The sequence below is a fragment of the Trichomycterus rosablanca genome, chromosome 9, assembly GCF_030014385.1.
Source record: "Trichomycterus rosablanca isolate fTriRos1 chromosome 9, fTriRos1.hap1, whole genome shotgun sequence".
Lineage (NCBI taxonomy): Eukaryota > Metazoa > Chordata > Actinopteri > Siluriformes > Trichomycteridae > Trichomycterus > Trichomycterus rosablanca.
The window spans coordinates 13,795,694-13,811,051 of record NC_085996.1 but is presented as its reverse complement, the minus strand read 5'-3'; the positions used below and the strand labels follow the sequence as shown (position 1 = coordinate 13,811,051).

The window sequence follows — 15,358 nt, the reverse complement described above, 5'->3', positions numbered from 1 at the left end:
CCACAGAGTAGGTATTATTTAGGTGGTGGATCATTCTCAGCACTGCAGTGACACTGACATGATGGTGGTGTGTTAGTGTGTGTTAAGCTAGTATGACTGGATCAGACACAGCAGCGCTGCTGGAGTTTTTAAACACCTCACTGTAACTGCTGGACTGAGAATAGTCCACCAACCAAAAATATCTAGCAAACAGCGCCCTGTAGGCAACGTCCTGTGACCAGTAATGAAGGTCTAGAAGATGACCAACTCAAACAGCAGCAATAGATGAGCGATCGTCTCTGACTTTACATCTACAAGGTAGACCAACTAGGTAGGAGTGTCTAATAGAGTGGACAGTGAGTGGACACGGTATTCAAAAACTCCAGCAGTGCTGCTGTGTCTGATCCACTCATATTAGCACAGCACACACTAACACACCACCACCATGTCAGTGTCACTGCAGTGCTGAGAATGATCCATCACGTAAATAATACCTGCTCTGTATTGGTCCTGGGAGAGTCCTGACCATTGAAGAACAGCATGAAAGGAGGCTTACAATGCATGCAGAGAAACAGATGGACTACAGTCAGTAATTGTAGAACTACAAAGTGCTTCTATATGGTAAGTGGAGCTGATAAAATGGACAGTAAGTGTAGAAACAAGTAATGCAATCTTGCAATGTGTGGACACATGGATGGCTAATTATGCTATCGAATGACAAAACACAGCACACATCACTAGCACTGATTTCCACAAATCAATCCTCCATGTACAATGCATCTCTTCAAAATATATTGTATACCAAAGCCAAACCACAAACCAACAAGGTCAAGAAACACTCTTCAGCTGCTCTAACATGTTTATATCAAACCTTTTCAAGAACATTTGATCTGCTTTCTGTTGATCCTATTAGTAAAGCCGCTATTATAATAAGAGCAGGAGGAAAACAACTGAACCAACCTCGTCGTAAGTGTAACGGTAGTCTGCCTTCTTTGATTTCAAGTCCCACAGCACCACGATACCAGACTCAAATCCTATTATCAGCTGAAAGACAGGTAAACACAGAGACGAAGACAAAGAACATTAGAAAATCAACATTAGAGACAATAGGTCAGATTATGATAAGACGCAATAAAAAGAGATCAGAAAGTGGCTAGACTAGACTAAACTAAAAGTCATATAAGCCAAATCTCTTTAAGGAATCTGAACTTCAGGTGACTTTGTGACTGAGTGCATAAAAAGGGTAAAAACGAGATCTCATCAGGCTTATCTGCTATAATAACCCTGAATGACCTGAATCCTGGTAATGATGATGAGCAGAATTGGAAGAGAAGGGTTGCTCTCCTGGGTATACATTGGAAGAACGTATTTAAACATTTGCTAGATGCTTGACATTTCTGCTGAACATTAAACACATAACATTAAAACCACCACCTTGTTTCTACACTCACTGTCCATTTTATCAGCTCCACTTACCATATAGAAGCACTTTGTAGTTCTACAATTACTGACTGTAGTCCATCTGTTTCTCTGCATGCTTTGTTAGCCCTCTTTCATGCTGTTCTTCATTGCTCAGGACCCCGACAGGACCACTACAGAGCAGGTATTATTTGGATGGTGGATCATTCTCAGCACTGCAGTGACACTGACATGCTGGTGGTGTGTTAGTGTGTGTTGTGCTGGTATAAGTGGATAAGACACAGCAATGCTGAAGGAGTGTTTAAACACCTCACTGTCACTGCTGGACTAAGAATAGTTCACCAGCGAAAAACATCCAGCCAACAGCGCCCCGTGGGCAGCGTCCTGTGACCACTGATGAAGGTCTAGAAGATGACCAACTCAAACAGCAGCAATAGATGAGCGATCGTCTCTGACTTTACATCTACAAGGTGGACCAACTAGGTAAGAGTGTCTAATAGAGTGGACAGTCAGAGGACACGGTATTTAAAAACTCCAGCAGCGCTGCTGTGTCTGATCCACTCATACCAGCACAACACACACTAACACACCACCACCATGTCAGTGTCACTGCAGTGCTGAGAATGATCCACCACCTAAATAATACCTACTCTGTAGTGGTCCTGTGGAGGTCCTGATAATTGAAGAACAGGGTGAAAGCAGGTTAAAAAGGTATATAGAGAAACAGATGGACTACAGTCAGTAATTGTAGAACTACAAAGTGCTTCTATATGGTAAGTGGAGCTGATGAAATGGACAGTGAGTGTAAAAACAAGGAGGTGGTTTTAATGTTATGGCTGATCAGTAATATATATGGGGGGCACAATTCCACCAGGCACAAGGCAAGAATGTCCATTGGTAGGCTTAACCACCTGTGCCATCTGCCCTAGCCACGGAAACTGGATTGTCTTTTATTAACATATGTCTGATCCTCCTGACAAGTTCCTATTTCAGTCACGTGATGCCAAAAATTAAGCCCACAAGCTAGCAAAAATGAGCAAAAAAAGCTCATCGTTGAGTAGTATTGATACACACTTTGTGTTTTTTATTATGCTCGTTGTATAATTGTATATTAAATCCCTCGCCCCCACCAGCCCGTGAAAGTATATCTTATATGAAACAGGTCTGTGGTGCAAAAAAGGTTTGGGACCGCTGCCCTAGCCAATCACGTCCGTGTAGACACCCTGCTGATACCTACAAAAGCACCACTGAGATCCAATTGATCTAATTGATTTTATATCATTGATTGCATTTATCTGTCAGCAAAACATGGGTCTAAAACATGGGTACTTCTAGAACCTGCCTTCTCTGACACCTATAAGGCCACGATCAATCCATCTGTTATACATGATTAAACTGTTTGCCGAATATAAGAGGATTGCTTTTATTAATTATCAGCAAGGACACAGAATAACACAAGTTTGGTAAAAATAACTAATAATTCTCTTACTTTTCCTTCATCCATCGGGTTATCACTTATGTGGACGACAGGGCCAGGGTGAGACTTGGAGGACCTGAAATAGAAAAACAAGACATAAGTCAGGCTGGTCTTCTAATGATTTACAACATTCAATTCATAATTGTTGTACATGAGGCTTTACCAGGTGGTAACATGTGGATTATCAATATACACTCACTGTCCATTTTATCAGCTCCACTTACCATATAGAAGCACTTTGTAGTTACAATTACTGACTGTAGTCCATCTGTTTCTCTGCATGCTTTGTTAGCCCCCTTTCATGCTGTTCTTCAATGGTCAGGACTCTCCCAGGACCACTACAGAGCAGGTATCATTTGGGTGGTGGGTCATTCTCAGCACTGCAGTGACACTGACATGGTGGTGGTGTGTTAGTGTGTGTTGTGCTGGTATGAGTGGATAAGACACAGCAATGTTAATGGGGTTTTAAAACACCTCACTGTCACTGCTGGACTGAGAATAGTCCAGCAACCAAAAATATCCAGCCAACAGCTCACTGTGGGCAGCGTCCTGTGACCACTGATGAAGGTCTAGAAGATTACCAACTCAAACAGCAGCAATAGATGAGTGATCATCTCTGACTTTACATCTACAAGGTGGACCAACTAGGTAGGAGTGTCAAATAGAGTGGACAGTGAGTGGACACGGTATTTAAAAACTCCAGCAGTGCTGCTGTGTCTGATCCACTCATACCAGCACAACACACACTAACACACTACCACCATACCACTACAAGGTGCTTCTATATGGTAAGTGGAGCTGATAAAATGGACAATGAGTGTAGAAACAAGGAGGTGGTTTTAATGGTTAAGGCTTTGAGGGCAACTCAACACTAACACCCATGTTATTAACGCCCAGGTATCCACATGTTAAGACATAAAGGACTTTTCCTGACATCCAGTAGCAATCAGGACTAAAAATACAATGCAATCTCAGATAAATACCAATCAGTATCAAGCATCATTGCCCTTATCACCGAGTTTGTGCCCTCAAATCATTTGTACCAATTAGTTACATGGAAAAATGAACATGTGCCTTAAAACCATTTAAAGATTCTCGGATGGTGCAGCAGATGCTAGCCCAACGGCAAACATTGACTCTTGGGATTGAGTCATTGCTGAGAAAGGAGGAGCTGAATAGGAATCGCTGTTTGGTCCAGGCTGCTCGAAGACCGGAACAACACAAAGAGAGGAGCGCGGTCTTCCGTTCTTATTTATAGCGCTGCTGGGGTTAAGATAGGCACTAGCCCGCCAGCCTCCTGGTCAGCAAGGGAGTTGTGCATGTCATCACGCACCAACAAACACGGTAAAGTAAAAGTCACTCAGATCACAGTTTTTTCTCCATTCTGACAATTGACATGAGCTAAAGCTTCTGACCCGTGTTATTTGTAGCATCCTGACCTGTAATCCCCATACCGACTGACACTTTCAGATCTACACATCAAAGCGTTCCCGGGGCCTCATCAAAAGGTACTTGCTAGACCTGAGGGCAACGTTTTATAAGCGCCCCGGAGGCTCATTCTTCATGTTGTTCCTGTTACCTCCCTCCCTTGCTAAAATTTTTTAGCTTTTGTTTCCAGCAAGATGATCAATGTTAGCGGCGTTCCATTTTCTGCAGCTGTAATAGGCAACCTAATGCCTAGTTCACACTACACAGATTGCCGCTAGATGTGGCAGCTAGGAGGCAACTCTGCTCTCGATCGCTGTGTGTGAACTGTTCAAAGACTCGCCGAGCGCTCCAGACTCAAGACTCAAGAAAAATATCTAGCATGTTAAATATCTGGACCAGTTGGGCAGTCAAAATCCTGTAGTGTGAAAGGTGTTGCGAGCAGGTTGCGAGTGCCAGCGAGTGCTATGTCACACTACAGCCATTGAGAACGCAAGAGGAATGTGGGAGGAGTTGTAAAACGTGGGACAGGGGCATAATATGGTTTCTATCAGAATACATTGGCACACACACAAGTTATGAGAGAGAAACCCTATCCGGCTTTTTAATATCCCACCCCTATCTGAACAACAGGCCAATCGTTGTTCATGTGGCTGCTCAGCTCAGCTCTGCCTATACAATGTATTCGAGATCCCAGCTCCGGTGTTCAGCGTGTGTTTTTACCGCTGCGCCACCTGAGCGGCTCAAAAACAGCATATTGACCCTATAAAGTTTTTTAGATATTGCTGATAGTTGTAAACACACACACACACAAAACAATCTTTGTCCTGGTAAAAACTGCCAATGCGGCAATAAAAATAAAGCCTGAGTAAAAAGAAAAAGAGAGAAAAAAACATCTCAGCAACTCTGAAGCTTTTCCTTTATTGTATATAATGCTTATACTGCACTTTTATACTGACCTATCAATTACGTGGTTATGTATAGAAATATATAAATATATGTAACATGGAACATGGAAAGCAGCCTCGCCACCTATGACAACTCAAAATAGAAGGATGCCCATGGAAGCAATAACACAAGAATCCTATTAGGGCAGTTGTAGCCTAGTGGTTAAGGTACTGGACTAGTAATCAAAAGGTTGCTAGTTCAAGCCCCGTCACTGCCAGGTGGCCACTGTTGGGCCCTCAATTCCTTAGACAGTATACTGTCACAGCACTGTAAGTCTGCTAAATGCTGAAAATGTAAATGCTTGGGTGCATTTCTGCCAGCAACTCAGTCCACCAGTGTGTTACAACCCAAACACTCAGCTGCAAAACAGAAAGAGGAACTTGGACAACTGAACATGGAAAGCTGCCTCGCCATCTATGACAACTCAAAATAGAAGGATGCCCATGAAAGCAATAATACAAGGTTCCTATGAGGTATTGGACTAGTTATCAAAAGGTCACTAGTTCAAGCCCCGTCACTGCCAGGTGGCCACTGTTGGGCCCTTGAGCAAGGCCCTTAACCCTCAATTGCTTAGACAATATACTGTCACAGTACTGTAAGTCTCTTTGGATAAAAGTATCTGCTAAATGCTGAAAATGTAAACGCTTGGGTGCATTTCTGCCAGATACTCAGTCCACCCGTGAGTTGCAAATCAAAGAGAAACTTAGACAACTGAACATGGAAAGCTGTCATGCCACCTATGACAACTCAAAATAGAAGGATGCCCATGGAAACATCAATACGAGGATCCTATAAGGGCAGTTGTAGCTTAGTGGTTAAGGTACTGGACTAGTAATCAAAAGGTCACTAGTTCAAGCCCCGTCACTGCCAGGTTGCCATTGTTGGGCCCTTAAGCAAGGCACTTAACCCTCAATTGCTTGGACAATATACTGTCACAGTACTGTAAGTCACTAAGTGCCAAACATGTAAATCCAATCACTATTTACTAACCGAGTTACCAAAAACTCAAACCTTTTTAAAGCATTGCCACCAGGTGTAGTAAGAATTTCCCCTTAAAGTTAAGAGTAGATCCTATGGAGGAGTACTAAGGAGTATTAAGGAGTACAGAGAAGGACTAAGCAGAGAAGAAAATAACAGGATGTGCACCAAACACTGAATAACAGATTAGATTGTGCAGGAATAATGTCTGAGGTTGAGCTTATTAGAGATGCGCTACCTCCTACCCAGCACAATAATGCCATAATGCCAGAAATAAAAGTCATCACAACTCTGAGATATTTGGTAAATGAAAAAATGCATCAATTCAGTAGTGATGATTTGGGTCTGTCTCAACCTTCCATTAGCAGAGTGATCACGCAAACAATTACAACACTGTCAGAACCTTATAGAGTGTTTCATTTCCACTGGACATTGGACAGTCACACCTCACAGCAATCAATAATTCAAAAGAGCAGAGCCATTTTTCTCCAGTATCAAATAGATTATTTTATTCATTCATTGTCTGTTTTACCATTGCTTTATCCTGGTCAGGGTTGCGATAGGTCTGATTCATTACACAGTCAAGTCACATTATTACAACCACCAGCTAATATCCAGAGTAACCACAGAGTAATCTTATCCCGGACAGCAGCTAGACGTACTAGGAGTGACTAAATAAGGTCCTGGTAGGTTGTCACAGGTATCTGGAGCCATGCTGACCGCAGTGCATCCCACAGCTGCTGGAGGGTGCATGGGGGAGGATCCATAGAGCAAACACGACGATCTAGGTGGTCCCACAGATGCTTAATAAAGTTCAAGTCTGGGAAATTATGGGGTCAGGGTAGTATTTGGAAGTCTTGGTCATGCTCCTCCAACCAATGTCGGACATTTCTAGCCGTGTGACATGTCGCATTGTCTTGCTGGAAGATCCCATCCGCCCCAGGGAAGACAATTTTACCCATGAAAGCAACAAGGGATATACTGTATGTGCAGACAGCCTATTATAAGCACAGCTTATATACTCAACCAAGTCAACTCTGAGTTACAGCCCAGATGCTTACCAAAGAAACATACATTATGTTTACAAAAACCAAAGGCAAACAATGCTAGCAAGAGAAAACAGGCAGTTAATAATTGCATTACACTTCCTCTCTACTGATGTTAATCTCCACCCTGGTTGAGGAGAGCTGAGATTAACTCATGTCCCCTCTGACATGTAGTAGCCATAATTAATTGTCATGGTCTGGACAGAACCCTGGCCTCAACCCCATGGCAGAGCTAAGTTCAAATCGACGAGTTCAAAATGTCAGCTCTGGTGTGCTAACGTGTTTTACCACTGCAGCTCAGGTTTCTCCAGCCTCAGGAGTAAATGGCACCATTTATGCAACCTGGTCCACTAATAAAACAGCCACATAACAGTTCTCTATAATTTCAGCAGCTGGTCCGTCTCTTCCCAAACCCCTACTTTAGGAGGAGTGGACTAGGCTAAAAAAGAAGATCACCATGGCAACAAGAGCAGGATGGCCTGAGTACAGAGTCATTCTATTATTTACTCATATTTTGTTTTCATTATTTATGCTTCCACCATGTTTTGTTTTGCTCACTTTATTTTACATCTGCTCTCATCATTTGAAAACACTATATCACCAAAAATATTTGGACACCTGAGCATAAGACATTATTCCAAACAACATAGGCTTTAATATGGGTTGACTTACTTAATGTCAAGAGTCAAGAGAGGCTTTCTTGTCATTTCAGCTATATATAAGTACATATTGAAACGAAACAACGTTCCTCCAGGACCAGGGTGCAACAAGACAGTACAATACACAGTGCAGATATACAACATTACAATAAATACAAAAAAGCCTAAAATAAATACAAAAAAAACCTAATTAAGGGACAAGACAAGAGACAAGTGTTGGTCAGTACATGGTATTGAGTAAATGGTACGTGAGGTAGAAAAGCATATTCTGATATACAGTTAGCAGCGTAGGGTTTTCATAGCAGCAGAGAATATTGTGCAAATATGCAAGTAATACAGTCACAGTAGTACAATACAGTAGTTGTATGTATTTAAGTTGTGTGTTTGTTGTATGTATTTAAGTTGTGTGTGTCAGAGTCCATCATGTCTGTATGTGTGTGTGTGTGACAGTACCATCATATATGTATGTGTGTGTGTTAAAGTCCATTGTGTGTGTGAGTCCATCATGTATGTGTATGTCAGAGTCCATCATGTATGTATGTAAGTGTGTGTGTAAGAGTCCATCATGTATGTATGTAAGTGTGTGTGTAAGAGTCCATCATGTATGTATGTGTGTGTGTGTCAGAGTCCATCATGTATGTGTGTATGTGTGTGAGTGTGTGTGTGTAAGAGTCCATCATGTATCTATGTGTGTGTGTGTGTCAGAGTCCATCATGTATCTATGTGTGAGTGTGTCAAAGTCCATCATGTACAGTGTATCACAAAAGTGAGTACACCCCTCACATTTCTGCAAATATTTCATTATATCTTTTCATGGGACAACACTATAGACATGAAACTTGGATATAACTTAGAGTAGTCAGTGTACAGCTTGTATAGCAGTGTAGATTTACTGTCTTCTGAAAATAACTCAACACACAGCCATTAATGTCTAAATAGCTGGCAACATAAGTGAGTACACCCCACAGTGAACATGTCCAAATTGTTCCCAAATGTGTCGTTGTCCCTCTCTGGTGTCATGTGTCAAGGTCCCAGGTGTAAATGGGGAGCAGGGCTGTTAAATTTGGTGTTTTGGGTACAATTCTCTCATACTGGCCACTGGATATTCAACATGGCACCTCATGGCAAAGAACTCTCTGAGGATGTGAGAAATAGAATTGTTGCTCTCCACAAAGATGGCCTGGGCTATAAGAAGATTTCTAACACCCTGAAACTGAGCTACAGCATGGTGGCCAAGGTCACACAGCGGTTTTCCAGGACAGGTTCCACTCGGAACAGGCTTCGCCAGGGTCGACCAAAGAAGTTGAGTCCACGTGTTCGGCGTCATATCCAGAGGTTGGCTTTAAAAAATAGACACATGAGTGCTGCCAGCATCGCTGCAGAGGTTGAAGACGTGGGAGGTCAGCCTGTCAGTGCTCAGACCATACGCCGCACACTGCATCAACTCGGTCTGCATGGTCGTCATCCCAGAAGGAAGCTGACGCACAAGAAAGCCCGCAAACAGTTTGCTGAAAACAAGCAGTCCAAGAACATGGATTACTGGAATGCCCTGTGGTCTGACGAGACCAAGATAAACTTGTTTGGTTCAGATGGTGTCCAGCATGTGTGGCGGCGCCCTGGTGAGAAGTACCAAGACAACTGTATCTTGCCTACAGTCAAGCATGGTGGTGGTAGCATCATGGTCTTGGGCTGCATGAGTGTTGCTGGCACTGGGGAGCTGCAGTTCATTGAGGGAAACATGAATTCAAACATGTACTGTGACATTCTGAAACAGAGCATGATCCCCTCCCTTCGAAAACTGGTCCTCATGGCAGTTTTCCAACAGGATAATGACCCCAAACACAACCTCCAAGATGACAACTGCCTTGCTGAGGAAGCTGAAGGCAAAGGTGATGGACTAAACCCAATTAAGCACCTGTGGCGCATCCTCAAGTGGAAGGTGGAGGAGTTCAAGGTGTCTAACATCCACCAGCTCCGTGATGTCATCATGGAGGAGTGGAAGAGGATTCCAGTAGCAACCTGTGCAGCTCTGGTGAATTCCATGCCCAGGAGGGTTAAGGCAGTGCTGGATAATAATGGTGGTCACACAAAATATTGACACTTTGGGCACAATTTGGACATGTTCACTGTGGGGTGTACTCACTTATGTTGCCAGCTATTTAGACATTAATGGCTGTGTGTTGAGTTATTTTCAGAAAACAGTAAATCTACACTGCTATACAAGTTGTACACTGACTACTCTAAGTTATATCCAAGTTTTATTTCTATAGTGTTGTCCCATGAAAAGATATAATAAAATATTTGCAGAAATGTGAGGGGTGTACTCACTTTTGTGATACACTGTATGTATGTATGTGTGTGTCAGAGTCCATCATGTATGTATGTGTGTGTGTGTCAGAGTCCATCATGTATGTATGTAAGTGTGTGTGTAAGAGTCCATCATATATCTATGTGTGTGTGTCAGAGTCCATCATGTGTGTGTCAGAGTCCATCATGTGTGTGTGTGTGTGTCAGAGTCCATCATGTATGTATGTGTGTGTGAGTGTGTGTGTAAGAGTCTATCATGTATGTGTGTGTGTCAAAGTCCATCGTGTGTGTGTGTGTGTGTCAGAGTCCATCATGTGTGTGTGTGTGTGTGTGTCAGGGTCCATCATGTATGTATGTGTGTATGTATGTGTGTGTAAGAGTCTATCATGTATGTATGTGTGTGTGAGTGTGTGTGTAAGAGTCTATCATGTATGTGTGTGTCAGAGTCCCATCGTGTGTGTGTGTGTCAAAGTCCATTATGTGTATATCAGTGTTTAGCTGGATTTTCCTTCTGTTTCACTTTTAAACTTGTGTTATTGCTCGAGGAAAACTAAACCTCTCTTAATTATTACTGCTCATAAGTTCTCTCCACTAATGAAATTTCTCGCTCGATGTTTTTACAATAAGTCACGTTAAGCTTTGTGCACCGCCACACTTCATAGGAAATAACGGCACAGCAGCGCAAAAGTTGTTTTGTCACTTCTCATGTGAATCACTGAGCTCACTAAGGAATACGGTATTCCAAGATCAAGCATCTCCACGATTAAGAAGCATAAGAAAACAATAACAAAGTAAAGTTTTATTGTATTGTTCCAAAACAACCCTATTATTTTACATTAGTCTAAAATATATGCAGTTTCACAGAACCATGGAATGCATTAACAGGTTTCCCATACATCCTTATGAGAAAAAATACCTTAAAATACCTAAAAATACCCAATTGACGTTGAGTTTCAACACATAACACAAGAACACATAGAGCTAAATACAGTAGGTCCCTGCATATATGTTAACAATTACGACTGTAGTTATTCCTAAAGTGAGGAAAGTATACAGTGATTACAGGAACAGGCACAGTGCAGATGATTCTACATACGGACGAATTAGAGTCCAGCGTTGTACAGTATGATGGCTGGAGGAAGATATGACCTACAGAAGCGTTCCTTCCTGTTATATGGAGTGGGTGGGACGGGTTCTTCATGATTGCTGAGTATGCTGACACCTCCGCCACTATCTCCACTGTGTCCAATTTCACACCCAGTACTGAGCTGGCTTTTGTTGGCTCTTGTTGAGTCTATTGGTGCCCTTGGCTGTGATACTGCTGCCCCAGCACACAACAGCAAAAAAGATGGCACCCGACACCACAGACTCATGAAAAGTACTCAGCAAAGTTCTGTTGCCTCTCACACCAAGGGACTTTAGCCTCCTCAGAAAGTAAAGTTGGCTCTGGCTCTTCTTATACAGCCTTCTTATACTTCTGTGTTAAGAAGAACTTTATGAGTAGAATTTGATTTGTCTTGTGGAATGAATGTCTCAGGTGTATTTAGCTGTTGTATTGGCAAACGGTGATTACTCCAAGGCTGTAATCACAGTATTGTGGGTGGGGATAGCCAAAGATTCTCAAAATACCCCTTCCCAATAAACTGATGTAAATGTAAAAAATATTAATAAATACTTTACTTTCACTAGCTTTGTGTAATGTTAGGATCCGCCAGTCTTTCCATCAGTTGTTAATATACACCTATAGATTCCTTTCTCACATATTAAATTCATAGTTCAGACATTGGGCTACTTTGATAAACAAAAATTGCATCAAAAATTTTGGACTTTAGGCGCACAGGTGGTGCTGCGGGATATTCCGCTAGCACACCAGCGCTGAGATTCTGAACTCCTCGGTTCGAAACTTAGCATTGCCAAACTTAGCATTGCCACCGGTCGACTGTGCGCCATCCAGCTAGGGCGGGATGACTGGACTATGTCGGTGGGGTTTTTAAATGCTGTGTAAGGACCCTGGTTAGCAGATAGAGAGGCACCTGTGCCGAATGCATGGGTGAAAAAAGGGTTTTGCTAAGGGCTGCGCCGGTCAGAGGAGGTGTGAGCAACAACATACCCACCTCTGATGCAATCTGGGATCCCCCAGCAGCGGAAGACAAATTGGCTACACGAAAATGGGAGAAAAACACATCAATAAAATAAAAATAAAAATTGGGACTTTTGAAACAATTTAAGGGTTTTTTTTATTCCAAAAATGGTTTGTTTTAATTTGAAAGAAAACCAAGACATACATTTGGCTTAAGCTTCCACTAAAAATGGAAAAATCTGGGAGTTCTAAAATTTTTGACCAGTAGTGAATAAAGCTTTACCACCAAATGAACAAAAAAGCACAGAGCTAGAACTCCTAAGCCTCTAAACCCATGATGATCCAAAGCTTTTTTGACTGTCGGCAGTGTCACACTACAGCAGTTTATGGAAGACCAGTTTTTATTGTGATTCTTAGATAACATATGGAAACCTAGAGCATAAAGTAAAAGTTTGGGTGTAGTTTCTTTGCATTTTTTCCCAATCGAGTCATTTCCTCAGTTGTAACGTCTTTGCTGTTTGCACCACCCCTGCCCTGACTGAGAAGAGCCACAGACTATCATGCTCCTAGCCGCTTCTTTTTCCCTACCAGAGATAGTCTCACAGAGAGCTTTATCACATACAGATAATCTAGCTATGCCCTTGAATGAATCATCAACCTCAGACACAGAGGTCACATTTGCAGCATTAGTGACAGACCCCATCACCCTTGCTCCATTAGGCACAACCTATGCCTGTTAGGCAGCCAGCCAGACTGATAACACAGCTAAGCTTTGAACTTAAGCATTTAAGTTAGAGTACTATTAAAGCAGTTAAGGTGCTATTGATCTAGTTCTAGGCTTCAAGTCTCCAATGTTGGACTCTTAAGAATGGTATTTAATTCTGAGTTGCTTGTATGATGCACTGTCCCAACTTCAAGTGGCTTTGGATAAAAGCATCAGTGTTAAATGGTGTTGAATTTGTCAGTGGTCATGGCATCACCCCCATCATCACCAGGCTGGACCACAAGAGTTAATTCACACTGGGAATACCAGGAGACATGCCAACCCCCCGTTTAACCTTGTGTCAACATGTCATCACTTTTTATGGATGTGACAGTATGTCATGATACCCCTTCCCATCAAAATGGCTAAATGCCCAACACCTACTAGCGCTGTTCCAGCATGCACAGTATGCCAATTCCCCCAACATGCATTGTCACTGAGCCAATGCAGATGGGCCTGCCCACACAGCTCAGTTTTTGGTGGCAACCCAGAATTGGAAATAAGTCAAGTACATTTCCTCTTTTTCTTTAACTACTTTTAAATGTACTGTTTAAATGAAATGATGAGTCATTTCTGTGTGTTATTCTATATGGATATTATAGCTCAAATTGCAGTAGAAGTTAATGCTGGTTCTGATAGAAAGGTGTCAGAATACACAGTGCATCACAGTTTGTTGGGTATAGGGCTGCATAGCCGCAGACCAGTCAGGGTGCCCATGCTGACCCCTGTCCACTGCCGAAAGAACCGACATGGGCACGTGAGCATCAGAACTGGACCAAAGAGCTATGGAAGCAGGTGGTCTGGTCTGATGAATCACGTTTTCTTTTACATCACGTGGATGGCCGGGTGAGTGTGCATCGCTTACCTGAGGAACACATGGCACCAGGATGCACAATGAGAAGAAGGCAAGCCGACGGAGGCAGTGTGATGCTTTGGGCGATGTTATGCTGGGAAACCTTGGGTCCTGCCACCCATGTGGATGTTACTTTGACACGAACCACCTACCTAAGCATTGTTGCAGACCGTGTACACCCTTTCATGGAAACGCTATTCCCTGATGGCTGTGGCCTCTTTCAGCAGTATAATGCTCCCTGCCACAAAGCAGAAATGGTTCAGGAATGATTTGAGGAGCACAACAACGAGTTTGAGGTGTTGACCTGGCCTCCAAATTCCACCAGATCTCAATCCAATCGAGCATCTGTGGGATGTGCTGGACAAACAAGTCTGATCCATGGAGGCCCCACCTCACAACTTACAGGAGTTAAAGGATCTGCTGCTGACATGTTGGTGCCAGATACCACAGCACACCTTCAGGTGTGTTCCATCACCTTTCCTATTAATAAGACTTTTTAATGATTTGTTCTTGATCACAGTCCTTGGTCACGTTGTCTGCTTCACCTCTTCATGCTACACCATACATTATAATAGGAGACAGATCTGGACTGCAGGCAGGTCAGTAAAGCACATGCACTCTGTGTTTACAAAGCCACACTGTTGAAGCGTATGCACAATGAGGTCCGTCTTGATGAAATAACCATAGACTAGATTTGATGTGGACTAGATTCTAAATTTGTTTATATTTACAAATTGGATTGGAAATTTTTACTGTCCATAGCAGTAGGCATTATACTTTAACTTGTGCCCCTTTGCTGATTTACATGGCAGGTGGGCTGCTGCAGTAACCATGGACTAGATTTGATCTATGGCTTTCTTTTTGTGTAACAGTGTTTCAGGTTGCATTTTTTTATGCAGCGGTGGACTGTGCTAAGTGACAACATTTTTCTGAAGTGCCCCAGAGGCTAGGTGGCTAAATTTATTACAGTATCATTCTATTAGTAGATTTCTAATGCAATGCTGTCTGAGGGCTCAAAAGTAATGCACATTTAGTCATTTCAGGCCTACACAGACTGAGATTTCTTCAGATTCTTTAAATCTTTTCACAATATTATGTACAGTTGATGGTAAAAGACCTAAATTATTTGCAATCTTGTGCTGAGAAATGTTCTTTTTGGTGAACAACTGATTGACAATGCTCTTATAAGCAATGATCTACCTTTGTTGGCACAGACTGAACCTTTTGTGGATTCTCGTTTAATACCCAATATGAGTCCCTCACTCGTTACCAATTTACCTCTTATTGTGGAGTATTATCATATACATCCATATAAGTTCATTATTCACATATTACATATGTTAACTATTTACTCAACCTTTTTAGTGTCTTGCAGGCATCAAATTCTAAATGTGTATATTTGTATATTTACAAATTGGATTGAA

General features: G+C 42.2%; 1 protein-coding gene across 3 annotated transcripts in view; it reads right to left on the bottom strand.

The window, feature by feature from the left end:
- stxbp5a (syntaxin binding protein 5a (tomosyn)) overlaps positions 1-15,358 on the bottom strand; it is a 210,700-nt gene that overhangs the window by 77,065 nt on the left and 118,277 nt on the right. For all 3 annotated transcript variants that reach the window (XM_063001921.1, XM_063001922.1, XM_063001923.1), the window contains exons 6-7: positions 2,888-2,951; positions 940-1,023 (exon numbers count right to left, since the gene is read on the bottom strand). In XM_063001921.1, coding sequence (XP_062857991.1) covers positions 940-1,023; positions 2,888-2,951 — 148 coding nt within the window. The remainder of the gene's footprint in view (positions 1-939; positions 1,024-2,887; positions 2,952-15,358) is intronic.